The 14,305-nt window shown below is 36.3% G+C and overlaps 1 protein-coding gene and 1 pseudogene across 1 annotated transcript; both read right to left on the minus strand.

Annotated features, from left to right (window-relative positions):
• Positions 1-2,044: 2,044 nt before the first annotated feature.
• On the minus strand, positions 2,045-12,311 carry LOC118855051 (annotated as a pseudogene).
• Positions 12,312-13,070: 759 nt separating this feature from the next.
• On the minus strand, positions 13,071-14,015 carry LOC118854190 (olfactory receptor 5D13-like). Its single transcript, XM_036764533.1, has one exon. The coding sequence runs from the start codon at positions 14,013-14,015 to the stop codon at positions 13,071-13,073; it is 945 nt and encodes a 314-aa protein (XP_036620428.1).
• Positions 14,016-14,305: the final 290 nt, after the last annotated feature.

The following is a 14,305-nucleotide window of genomic DNA, read 5'->3' on the forward strand; positions in this document are numbered from 1 at the left end:
AATGTATATATGTATGCACAATGTATGTTATTTATATATGTACTCATATATAAGCACAAATACACATAAAGTATGTGTACATTTGTATATGCATCTAAAGTAGACATCCATGTTGACAAATGTATGTATATGCTTGCATACCTATGCACATTAGTGTCAGCTTGTTACTATAGTGGATAGAACACTGAGCCCAGAGATGGGAAAATCTGAGCTCAACTATGACCTCAGACACTTATTAACTGTGCCCTGGGCAAGCCATTTAAACCCCATTTGCCTCAGATCCCTATGTGTAAAATGCAGACACACTGATGAAAGAAACGTCAAACGACTCCAGTATCTTTGTCAAGAAATCTCTATGAACAAGTCCATGACATCACAAAGAGTCAGCCACATCTGAATAATGGAACAGTAACAACAACAACAGTATGTATATATCTCTGTGTGTATATGTGTGTATACATACAAACATATTATATATACATAAGTACAGACATGTGAATTTATATATATGTACACACTTATGGCTATACTCTTTTAAAGCAAATCCATATCTTCAGATACACACATATATGGATGTGTATTTATATATACGCATACACACATATACCTACACACGCGTATATAAATACATACGTCCATTTAATTTATTATTCATTCAGTTGAATTGGTTCTAACTCTCTGTGACCACATTTGAGTTTTCCTGGCAAAGATACTGAAGTGTTGCGATACTTTTTTTCCATCTCATTTTACAGATGAGGAAGCCAAGGTAGACTGGGTTAAGTGACTTGTAGCTAGTGAATGTCTGAAGCTGGGTTTGAACTATGGAATATGAGTCTTCTGACTCCAGGCTTGGCACTCTATCCACTGGACCACCTGACTGCTCCTATACAGCTGTGTGTGTGTGTGTGTGTGTGTGTGTGTGTGTGTGTGTGTGTACACATGGATAAGGAAAGGGTTAAAATTACAGAGAAACAACTCTAAGCTTGATATAAGAAAGAAATCTCTTAATAAAAAGAGCCATTCAAAGGGAAATGGATTATCTTGGGTTGCACTGGACTATGGACCCTATTGCAACAACTAACTATACATGTTTTAGTAAAACATTTATAAGTAAAGGAACTTTCATCACCAGTGGAGGAGTTTTTCCAGTGCCAATTATAATAGACTCTGAAGTATCTTATAAATTTAGTATTCCATGAATCTATATCATAAAGATGAAGAAACAGTTATACTATCAATCATACCCATAGAGCCATTCATTCTTATTTCTTAATATTTGTATAAAATGTCTTCTCATTTGATGCTATGTCTTCTGAGTTTTGTAGACTGTCAAGAGATCCAGATTGCACTTATACAAGGAAAACCTTTTAACTTTTACAAAATATTTTAAACCATGTGGAAAGAGAACATTTTTAAATGAAGAGAGAGAGAGAGAGAGGGAGAGTGAGTTAAGCTAATAAAACAACTTATTAGCACTATGGGGAAGATATATGAAATTTTAAAATCTTCTAGGTTCCTTGATTTACTTTAGTAAGCAAATGCATCTTTCTTTTTCTGTTTCCTTTTCTCTGTCTCTTTTTTTATTTCTCTCACTCTATCTTTCTTTGTCTCTGCCTACATATCTGGCTGACTCTCTCTCTCCCCCCTCCCTCCCTCCCTTCCTCTCTCTGCCTCTCCCTCTCCAACACAATTAAATTTACCTTTTTTTGGGAAAAAAGTTTTTTTGGAAATGTTCATGTGATATTGGGAAAGTAGCAGAAATCATAATCATAATATGATTGCACTCAAGGTGTCTGTTGATATTTGTTATGACTTCAGAAATAGTGATTTGTTCAGCTCCTTCACAGTCTAGTAAAATAAAGTGGAAACTTTAAGCAGGTGCCCTGTATTTTCAAATAGAAACTCTTTATTGATTCTCAATGATGTGCACTATTATTGCAATTAAAAAAAAAACAAGCAGATGTGTATTTTTTTGTAGGAACTGTGAAATAAAATAAAAGAAAACCAAAGTTTATATATTTTGCTCAAGGCTTTATGACCTAATTCACTTAGGAAATAGTTTTCTCAGTGCAGCAATGATGTCTTTATTTCTCAATGTATATATCAAGGGATTGAACACTGGGGTAACAGTGGTGTAGAAAAGAGCCAACACTTTGACTGATCCTGCTGAGTGACTGGATTTGGGCTGCAAACACACAATACTTCCAGACCCATGAAATAAGCACACATCCATGAAGTGGGAGGAGCAGGTGGAAAAGGCTTTGGATCTCCCAGAGGTCGAAGGCAGCCTCAGGATGGTGGATATGTTTTGAAACAGGATGTGAGTATCAACAGAAAGGGATTTATGACAAACACCAATGCAGCAACATGGACAGAGACCTCTCTTTTATGTGTGTCCCCACAGGCCAACTCCAGTAATGGTGGGGCATCACAGAAAATATGATTTAGTTTGTTTGGACCACAAAAAATCAGACAGAAAATCTGATATGTTTCCTCTGCCAGTGCTGGGATCCGAATCATCCAGAACATCATAACCAGTTGGATACATAACCTTTGATTCATAATGAGAGGCTTACACATGGCAACATAATGGTCATAAGCCATCATACTCCCAGAATATAAAGGGAGCAAGTTTGTACTGCACAGGCTAGGAATGAAATAGTTCTCTTTTGGGTCCAGAGATCTGCCAGCATTCTAGGGAGAGTGACTGATGTATAACATGTTTCCAAGAAGGAAAAGTTGCCTAGGAAAAAATACATTGGGGTCTGGAGACCTGAGTCAATCCTGGTTATCACAATGAGAAGCCCATTTCCTATCAGTATACTTATATAGATGCTTCAGAAAATGGCAAAGAGGAGACCTTGGAGTTTGGGAAGATCAGAAAATCGCAGAAGAATGAATTCTTATAGTGAATTCTTATCCCAGAAGCTGGAGTCTTTGAATTTATTGAACAATAGATTACAATAGTCATTGACTAGTATGTCTTGTGTACCTAACCTATTGTATTGATCCACCACTCTTTTTCTTAGCTAGGACAAAATAATTTAGATGATTGTGGCAGTTTTACATATACTTTCAGACCTGGTATGTCTAGGCTGGGGTAGGAGGTGCTATTTTTACAAATTGAGCAGAATCATTCATTAGAACTGGAATAATATCTAAGACAACTCCAACAGACTCATGATGGAAAATGCTAACCACATCCAAAGAAAGAACTTTGGAGTCTGAATGCAGATGGAAGCATACTATTTGCTCTCTTTTACTTTTTTTGTTTTGTTTTGTTTTTTCTTTCTTGTGGTTCGCCCCACATTGGTTCTAATTCTCCTTTACATAATGAGTAATGTGAAAATGTGTCTAATATTAAAAAATATAAAGTGTCTGCTGTTAAAAATCACTGTAATGATAACTCTCATGGACATAGTAGTTTACCCTATTTAATACATTGCCTTATAACAACCCTGGAATGTAGGGAATGATAGTATCATTTTCCAAATTTTATCATGATGAACTTGAAAGTAAGAGAGGGGAAATGATGTGCAAATAATACATATCCAGTAAGTGGAACAGCAAGACTAGAATGTTCCCAGTGGTTTTTTTATTACCTTACATTGATTCATTAATGGGTACTTAGAACCTTGGGGTTAGAGTCTGAATATCTGACTCTCATTAAGAAATGAAAAGTGTCATGGGAGGGAAGCTATCCGCACTGAGCAAGGAATCTTGTCTATTTAAAGAGCTTTAAATGCTTTCAAACAATATTTTTAGATGAAAGTTGGCAGATTTAGTTTTTTGTTTGTTTTTTGAGGACAAATTTTAATGTTTAAAAGACATACTCATTTTTCTTCATCTGACTTCTGCTTTCATAGGTGTGTGGAGCTCTTGATAAGGTAACTTTCTCTAAAATTAGATTCACAATTATCCTTCCACTTATAGTTTGAGAGAGCTAACAATTTTACCCTTCTCTGATATAACTGGAGAGGATCTTAGAGATCAATCAGCCTGGGATCCCCCAGGTAAAGTGAATGAGAATATAAAATAAGCGTCATGGTGGAAAGATACGAACAGTTTTCAGATGAAATAATCAAAGCTATCTGTAGCCATATAAAAATGTTCTAACAAACTATTGATTGGAGAATTGAAAATTAAAACAATTCTGAGGTACTACCTCATTCCTATTAGATTAGCTAATAGGACAGAAAAGGGAAATGACAAACATTGGAAGGGATATTGGGAAAATGAGAAAGCAATGCACTGTTGGTGGAGTTGTGTACTGATTCAACCATTTTGTAGAGCAATTTGGAACTATGCTGAAAGGGTTATAAACCCTGCATACCCTTTGATTTAGCAATACCACTACTAGATCTGTATCCCAAAAGAGATCAAAAAAAAAAAGGAAAGGGACTTATATGTACAAAAAATATTTATAGGACTTATATGTACAAAAATATTTCTGGTGGCAAAGAATTGGAAATCAAGTGGCTGCCCATCAATTTGGGAATGACTGAACACATTTGGGCATGCACTTATGACAGAACACTTATTGTGCTATAAGAAATGGTGAGCAACTGCTCTCAGAGGGGGAAAAAAGAAACCTGCAAAGACTTACATGAACTGATGCAAAGTGAAATGTATTGTGCATAGAGTAAAAGCAATATTATAAAATGATCGGCTATGAATGGCTTAGCTTTTGTCAGGAAAACAATGATCCAAGAGAACTCTGAAGGACTTATGATTAAAAATGCTATCCTTCCTCAGGGAAAGAACTGATGGTGTCTGAATACAGATTGAAAAATACTTTTTAAACTTTATTTTTCTTAAGGTTTATACTTGGTCTATGTTTCCTTTCACAACATGACTATTATGAAAATGTTTTGCATGACTGTACATGTATAACCTACATCTCTTTTGCTTTCCATTTCAATGAACAGGGATTTGGGGGAAGAGGAAATGATTGAATTTGGAACTCAATGTTTTAAAAACAAATGTTAAAATATTTTTATAAATAACTGGGGAAAATGCTAACTAAATTTTTAAAAGAAAAAAGTGTGAGAAACATGATGGGAGAGTACGGAAAATAATTTTTGAACGAGCATGTGATTATTTTGTTATTAATTGTTTATTTTTATTTATTTTGTATATATGCATGTAAACTCCACATTTTCCCCCTCCTTTCTATTGTATAGAGGATAGAAAGAGGATTAAAATATTCTGTAATAATGCTTTACAAACCCTAAAAAAATTAATGAGTATTCTCATGAAGACTTTATGAATTATAGAGTGAAAATATTATCAGCCATATTTTACAAAAGACAAAAATGACACTGAGTACATTGTATTTTGATTTAGTAAGTTATTTTTCAAGGTAGCAGTCCAACTGTGGTCCTCTGACCCCTAATTTTTGTAACTTTGGGGCAAGTTATTTACTCTTTCTGGGCTTCAGTTTCTTTATCTTTCATATAAGGAGAGGTTGGGTATGGAAAACATGACCTCTAATGTTTATTTAGGTCTCAATCTGCAATCCCATTATTTAAAGAGTCTGTGATTAATACACATTCATTAAGCTTGGAAAGTAGAGTCCTTAACTATTCATGACATAAAGAAAGAGTGGTTCAGGATCTTACTCTAAAGAAACAATATAGGTAAGAGATAGAACCACAATGTTCCCATTTGTTATTCAAAACTCATCTTCCCTTTGCTCTTGCCAAGACTATTGTCATCATAAGATTATTGGATTTGGAACTGAATGGGACCAGAATTATTATATAGTTCAACCACTATCATTTCAGAGAGAAGCAACCCAATTATAAGAGAGAGGTAATCATTTTCTTGTGGAATGGAATTTGAAAATAACAGAACTAGCTGTCATATGCTTTTTGGACTCTAAATTCAATGTTCCTTCCAGCATGCCATTGATCCTAACTTTTCTACAAATACATCAGTGACATTTCTCAAGATTTACCAGGACAATCATGCTTAACACAGGATCTCCTGCATCTGCTGCCCTGACTGCTTTCAACTCCATTGAAGATGTCCCTGAGAGGATGAGCTCATCACTTCTAAAATCATCACCATGCTTTTACTCAAGCCTTGACTAATTTCACCCTGCTCAGGCTCCTTTCCCCTCTGTTTGGAAGGATGAGAGGTAGACTATCAAATTCCTCCCAATTCCTTCCTTTATAGAGGGCAGAAACTGGACTCTCAGATCACTCCATCTTGCAACTGGTGCTCTGCTTGAATTGAATTTTATGGAACAGGCCTCCACACTGAATACTCCACAGCATGCCATCTGGCCCACCCCTCTGCCTTCCTGCCTCTTTTTACATGTAATCTCACCCTTTGTATTGTAAGCTTATTGAGGGCAGAGACTGTCTTTCTTTTTTATTAATTTAATCCCCAGTGCTTATCACAGTGCCAGGCACACCATATATGCTTAATAGATATTGGATTGGGTTGGGTTAAACAGACAGATACTACTGAAAAGAAGAAAATATTTGGGGAAAAGTGGGAGGGCCATTGCTCCAAAGAATACGGTGAAATTATCTGTTTGTCCCTTTATCTGTAACTGTAACCCTGATAATGACTTTTTTATCCTTTGCAAATTGTTTTTTCTCACTCATAACTCAATGAGACATTAAGTGAAATTATTATTTCCCCCATTCCTTATGTGGGGAAATTGAGGCTTTGAGAAAGGTAGATACTCACCAATTGTCTCACAGATGGAGAGAAAATATTTGTCACAGTGCTTGTTTCATGATAAGGATTCAATGAAAGTTCATTGATTGGTTTGCTGATTATATATTTGGTGGGATCAACTGGAATGGGTGCATTACTGTTGTTGTTGTCTTTTTTTCCCCATGGAAGGATTATCCACATGAGTGTGATCACTGATCCACAAGAATTAAAATCACTCTCACTTTCTTCATTGACAAGAAATTCTGAGGATTTCCCCCTCTCTCCATCTTGACTTAATTAATTGCCTTAATGTTCCTTTTACACAGATTTATTTTTATAGGATATATGGCAAAGATATTAATTAGCAGTCTTGTTATGCTTACACATGTTTTGGGGGGAGCTAATTGGTCTCAAGAGATAAAAAACATGCATCTTCATGCTGACTAAGGGAAAAAAATGAAGTTCTCACCAGTTGTTTATTTTCTATCTATGGTATGAGTAATGAACTCCTTTGAATATTATTAATCAGTCTTCCTTTCCTCGGCAAAAATGGAAATTCTTTGATCCAGTCTCATTAAATTATATTATTCTGGCATCTATTTATGAGGAGATAATAACGAGAAAAAATATTATTTCTAATAATTTTTAATGTTTCATTTGGAGCCATAAAACATCAAAACCAAATAACACCATATCCCAAAGACCTAGGAGAAACAAATAATTCTCAAAGATTAGGATTCATCTTTCCCAGTAATTACATTAATTAAGCTCTCATTTTGCATATTCTGAGTACTTTTAGAATGAAAGAGATTATATTCATTTTAGAAGGCAATCAAATATTTTTTCGATTAATGTAAAATGAATGTTTCATGTACAATGTCCATGAATTGGCTTAACAAACCATAAAAATGACATATAAGGCAGTTATAATAATTAGAATGTATTTGTTTCAACAATCCAGCTAGCAGCTTCTGTGGGGGTATAAGATCCACTCACAGGCAGCACCCGGAAAGCTGCCAACAGCACAGGTTCTTTTGATCTGCTTAACTAAGGAAAGCATGGTGAAGGGGTTGACAAGTTTACTTTAATCCAGCATACAGACAGCATTCACTTGGCTCAGGGGAAAAAGCCAGCACCCTGAACTTCAGAACAAAATACAAACAAATTACAAATATCAACAGACAGACCCAATACAATTCATAGTTACCAACATCTAGGTTCAGCCCAGGAGCTCAGAACAAGGGCTGGCCCAGAGTCATGTGCCACCACTACTGCGGCAAAGAGCTCCAAAGAACAGACAGCCAACCCCTGGTTTTTATATCTTTTTCAGCGTTAGGGGTGAGTCACACATGCGACTCACCCATGTGACCTAGAATCATCACAAAGAGGCAGACTTAAACCCAAGTCGTCTAAAAGCCTCTGCTCTCCCAGACATGTAAACTAGGCCCTCCCTGGAGTTAGCCCCACCTTGGGCCCCACCTTAGTTGCCAATCCACACCTACTAAGGTTTTACACCTAATAGGGGTTTGGGCCTGGGGCTTAGCACCTAGTAAGGCTCAATGAATTACTCAAAGGGAACAAAAGCCAAACTATTCAAGGGCACTTGTTGAACTAAGTGCTAAGGAGCCCATTTTTGCTTACTAACACAGTATTGCATCCTAAAAAAGCAACAAAGTTCCATAAATCATAGCTTTGAGACAATGCTATTTTCATGATCCTCTATTATTAGGAAGGTAGTGGAAGAATATGGGAGTCCATCATTGAATAACATAAGTGATAATGTTAGATAGATTCGTTACTCTGTATCTATCTTAACAGAAAATAAATATAATGTAGAACAGTAAAACTTTGACCAATGCTCCTTAGGACAGAGAATGGATTTGCTTACCTCTGCTGGACTGGACTTAAATAATATTCCCAATTTACCCTCATTGGTCTTTTCTAATTCTAAAACAATATGTAAAATAAAATAGGATTTTAAGTATCCTTCTATACTCCAATACTGTCATTACTTTGGCATAGGCATTCTTTGCACCAACCCATATTTCAACCTTTTTTTTTTGATTTAGCAGATTGTCCAGAGAAATTGGAAAAGACAGTTACCCTGTGTCCAACCTTTTATTTGAATCTCTGAATTCCAGAGGCTGGGATTTTTTTCCAATAAATATAAACAAATATAACAATTGTCAACATCTCATGAAATGAGTTGTTAAGGTTCTTATTTAAACCTAATATTTTGACACAAGTGTAGGGAAAATACTAAAAAAGGAGGTAGGAAATACTAGAGATATAATATTATGATAAAGATTTTCATTAGCGCTTTTCGTATACTCATTCATTTAAATAGTATTTTATTTTTTCCCAGTTATATCTCACAACAATTTTTAGCATTCATTTTTACAACATTTTAAGATCAAATTTTTTCTCCCTCTGTCCTTTCCCTCCCCTCTTCCTATAAAAGGTAGGCAATTTGATAGACATGTGCCATCATGTAAATATATAATTCCACATTAGTTACAGTTATGAAAGAAGAAACAGATCAAAAGAAAAAAATGAAGAAAAATAAAGTAAATGAAAAAAAGTGTGCTTTGATCTGGATTCAGAGTCCATCAGTTCTTTATCTGTATGTGGATAGTGTTTAATAAGATGTTTCTGGAACCAGTCTCCAACCTGAAATTGCTCAGAAGTGCACATAGCAGGCCTAGAGATGGTAGTGCCAGTAATAAAATAGTTTAATCAATCAGTTTCAGGGTGAGGAATGTTCCCATAGCTGAATTAAAAACATAGGTTAAATGCTTAAAGCACAAGTGGGGAAGGAGGAAGAAGAAGGCGGATTACAAATAATTGTTTAGTTGTTTTCCATGAGAAACTCACAAGTCCCACAATACTGTAATTCTGGAGTCAAGTCTTTGAGGGTTATGACCACTTACCCTAGGGTACAGAACCAGAGTTCTGTGATGAGGACAAATTCTACAATCTTTGATTCCCTTAGCTAAAGGTTCAGTGATTGTGAGCATTGTTAATTTTGATTGATCAGTTTAAGTTTCATTGTGAAGTCTGTCTCCCAATCCAGAAAGGTAGCTCTTGAGAAAACTAAATTACTAGTAAATTTGTTACCCATATCATATCAATTAATATAAAAATTATAAATTCTGTTTGGAATAGCAGTTTCCTTCATCAATCCTTTGTACAAAATAGGCTTTGAATAGGGTAAAATAGGCATTTAAAGAATCCACCACTCAACTAAGGAAAGAAATCCCAAAATAAACACTCCAAGAAACATCATAGCCAGATTACAGAACTGTCAAGGTCAAGGGAAAAAAACATACTGCATATGGTCAGAAAGGAACACTTCAAATATTGGGGAACCACAATCAGGATTACATAGGATTTAGCAGCTGAAAACATTAAGGGGTCAGAAGGCATAGAACATGATATTTCAGAAGGCAAAGGATCTAGGAGTACAACCAAGAATTATTTACCTGATGAAATTAAAAAAATACTTTAAGAGGAAAAAGTGGTCATTCAATGAAATAGAAGGATTTCAAGTTTTTATAATGAGAATACCAGGACTGAACCAAAAAAAAAATCTGCAATATCAAGACCCAAGAGAAGCCTAAAAAGGTATAAATGGAAAAGAAAACATAAGGAATTCAATGGAGTGAACTGATTACATCTCTACATGGGAAGATGGCACTTACAATTCATAAACATTGTACCACTAATAGTACAACCAGAAGGAATATACATAGACACAGGGTAGGGGTATAAGGAGAATTTGAGGAAATAACATAAAAAAATAAAGAGATGAGAAAGAGGAGTACCCTGGATGAAGAAGGAAGAGAGGTTGAATGAGATAAATTATTTGACATGAAGAGCTGTGAAAAAAAACTACCATGAAAGGAAAGATGGGAGGATAGATGATGGACATCATTGGAACCTTACTCTCATCAATATTGGCTCAAAGATTGAATAATATACATAATCAATTAACGATAGAAATCTTTCTTAACCAATAGGAAAGTAGGAGGGAAAAAGATTAGGTAAAAGCAGGGATTGGGAGAGAGGTGAGAGGAGAAATGACAGAAGAGTGTGTAGACCAAGGGAGGCAGTAGACAAAAACAAAACACAGTTGAGGAGGTAAAGGGTGAAAAGAGAAAGAGGGCAAACAGGAGGAAAAATAGGATGGAGGGAAATACACAGGTAGTGATCATAACTGTGAATGTAAGTGGGATGAATTCTCCCATAAAATAGAAGTGGATAATATTCTGCATCAAATAACAGAATCCTACAATATGATGCTTAGGAGAAATATCAAAATGAAGGAAAGTGATTGGGAGACTATATTATGCTTCAGCCAAAGTAAAAAATAAAATAAAAAAAGCAAAAGTAGCAATCCTTATATCAGACAAAGTAAAAGCAAAACTAGGCTTAATTAAAAGATATATATGAAGAGATATAATTGCATCTTGCTGAAAAGTCCTGTAGACAATGCTTTTATATCAGTACTAAACATATATGCACCAAGTGGTATAGTATCCAAATTCTTAAAGGAAAATTTAAATGAGTTGCACGTTCATGACCAAACAAGAGATAGAGAACATTATAAAGGCTAAAAGAGATAATTTTGATTATATTAAATTAAAAAGCATATGCAGATGATTGAGTAAGTACAGGGACTTTCTTGAGCTCTTCCCCAAACTTCTTCAACTCCCTCACACTATCAGGACCATTCAACATGACCCACAAGTTAAGAGATTGTTTTTACTTTAAGAAACCAGGTCACTGGAGAACAGAATGCAGAATAATAGCTAGCGTAGAAGCTGAAAAAGGGAAAGTACCCCAGAAAATATTGAGTGACCTTCCCTACACCCCTGATCACTCAGCATGATGAGGCTCTGGGGAGGTGGGAAACAGGAGGAGTAGCCCAAGGAGGGGAATGTTCAGACAATGGCCTTTATCCCCATGACTCCTGTTGGAGATATCTCCTTGCTCATGCAGGAGCAAGAGGTGTCTGCTTTAGTTGACACCAATGCCACCCTATCAGTTTTAAACCCACTGCCTTCCTCACTCCCCTCCCCTGGAATCATGAGAGTATTTCAGTTGTGGGGAACACTAATAAGACGATTGCAACCCATATCTCAGAGCCTCTCTCCCTTTTTATTGTAGGGATTAGAACTTTTCATTCCTTTCTTCTGGTCCCTGAGACCCCCAGCCTCTTACTAGCACATTATATGCTCCATAAATTACTTTTTCATTTGACCTAAAATAAATATCTTCCTCATGCTTGTTATCCCAGACACCATTCACCTCTGAAAGTGTACCCACAATTTTGGGTCTTTTCCCCTTAACCTCTTCCAACCATCTGTCTCTTATTCAATTTCCCCCTACCTTGTGGGCTTCAGATGCCACCAATATTGGGTCAGTTAGCAGTGCCCACCTGTTGTTGTGTGCTTAGACCCTTCTAAATCCTTACTTTTCCCATGCCAATATATACTAAGCACTGAGGTGTTTGGGAGAGTTATGACCTTATTAATACCTTCTTGTCTAAGAACCTTATTAGCCCCTGTATTTCCCCCATGAACACTGCCTTCTTTCCAGTCCACAAGCCTGGTGGATGGGACTAGCAAGTTGTGCATGATCTCTGAGCAGTTAACACTATTGTAATTCCCCAAGCACCTGACATGCCCAAAACTGCTACACTCTGCTTAACCTTGTGCCACCCTGGGCCATGTAGTTCACAATGAACTAAACTGACAAGCATTCAAACTCTGCTCCAGAGAGTGCAACTCAAATAGGCTTTAGAGGAATTGATTTCTCAGTGAAAGTCATTTATAGCAAAGAAGTTAGAGATCTAGACAAAATAATAATAATAATAATAATTTATGTGTGAAATTAATATTTATTTAAACTACAAATCAAGTTTTGTGAAAAATTTATGGGGAATGAATGAGGAAGAAAGGGAAAAAAGAGGGGCTCATTCTGGGGAGAAGAGAATAGCAGAGAGGAAAGGAGAGGCGAGGAAAAGAGAGGAGAGGAAAGGAGAGGCGAGGAAAAGAGAGGAGAGGAAAGGAGAGGAGAGGAGAGGAGAGGAGAGGAGAGGAGGGGAGCAGAGGGCAGGGGAGGTCAGGGGAGGAGAGGGGAGTTAAGTTATTGTCCACCCACAAGTATTTATTAAGCTTTTACAATAAAAGGTTCTGAGATTGATGCTACATTATGGAATATACTGTAATGCTTCTCTGGCACTGATATTTCTCATTAAAAATATTCTTGTATCATTTGCCTAAGAATTATCTGACTATGGAGTAACTGAATAGGGCTCAGAGATTTAATTAAAAATCACCATAAATTCCATCAGAACAGTTTAGACAGTAGTCATAGAATCCATGTAAATGATATTATTGAGAAATGATTTTGAGATCGCTTATTTTCCTGAAAGTTTCCTTCACATCATTGTTCCTTAGACTATATATGAAGGGATTTAGCACAGGAATCACTACAATATAAAAAACAGATCCTACTTTGACTACAAGCCCTGGGTTTTTGGAATTGGGGATAAAATAAAGGAACAGAATGGTCCCATAGAAGATGGTAACAGCTGTCAAGTGGGAGGCACAAGTAGAGAAAGCTTTATATCTCCCAGTGGCTGAATGCATTTTGAGGATGGTGTAAAAAATGAAAAGATAGGATGTAAGGATAATGACGAGGGTGCAAAATGCACTGAGATTTACAAAGATAAAAAGCATCATCTCACTGAAGTATTTATCAGAACAGGAAGCAGATAGGAAGACAGAATATTCACATACAAAGTTATTAATGATTTTGGTCTCACAAAATGACAATACAAGAAGTGAGTAGGTGAGTACAATAGAAGAAATAATGCCCCAAGAATATGCCACAGTCACTAGCAGTGCACAGCATTTTGGGGACATGGAAACTGCATATAGCAAAGGGTAACATATAGCGACGAAGCGGTCATAGGCCATCACTGCCAACATGCCCATCTCTGTTATCACACAGATGATTCCAATGGAAAACTGTGTGATGCAGCCTTTGATAGAGATGCTTTTGTCTTCTACAACTAAGTTTTCTAGTAGTTTTGGTGTTGCTATAGTGGAGTAACAGAAATCCACAAAGGACAAGTGCTTCAGGAAAAAGTACATTGGGGTGTGGAGTTTGGGATTGATCTTGATGACCACAATCATGCCCACATTCCCCACCACAGCAACTGCATAGACAACGAAGAACAATAGAAAGAGGGGCACCTGGAGCTTTGGGTAATCAGAGAATCCTAAGAGGATGAACACAACCTCACTACTCTGATTCCTGTCAGGGGTCATCATGATTCCTGTTGGAGAAAATTAGAGATGGACCATGAGAAGCAAAAAATAAATGAAATTGAGGAACAGAAGACAGTGGCAGAGTATGAATTAGAAATTATTATTGTTACATTTTTATAATAGGGGTAGATTCAAAGTTTACACTTTTGTCAAGTCCTATACACTTAGATTAAGAGGAAGTCATGGAGAAGGAAAGAAGCTGAAGAGTGAAATGGAGAATGGTCTGAACATATGAATGCATATTGATTCACCCCATCTCAATCTGTCCTTTAGCAAATGTTCCTTTTAGCAAC

The sequence above is a fragment of the Trichosurus vulpecula genome, chromosome 6 (genome assembly GCF_011100635.1).
Source record: "Trichosurus vulpecula isolate mTriVul1 chromosome 6, mTriVul1.pri, whole genome shotgun sequence".
NCBI lineage: Eukaryota > Metazoa > Chordata > Mammalia > Diprotodontia > Phalangeridae > Trichosurus > Trichosurus vulpecula.

What these genes read in the sequence shown, in the direction of transcription:
- LOC118854190 (XM_036764533.1), bottom strand. Translation starts at nt 14,015, where the DNA reads ATGATGACCCCTGACAGGAATCAGAGTAGTGAGGTTGTGTTCATCCTC.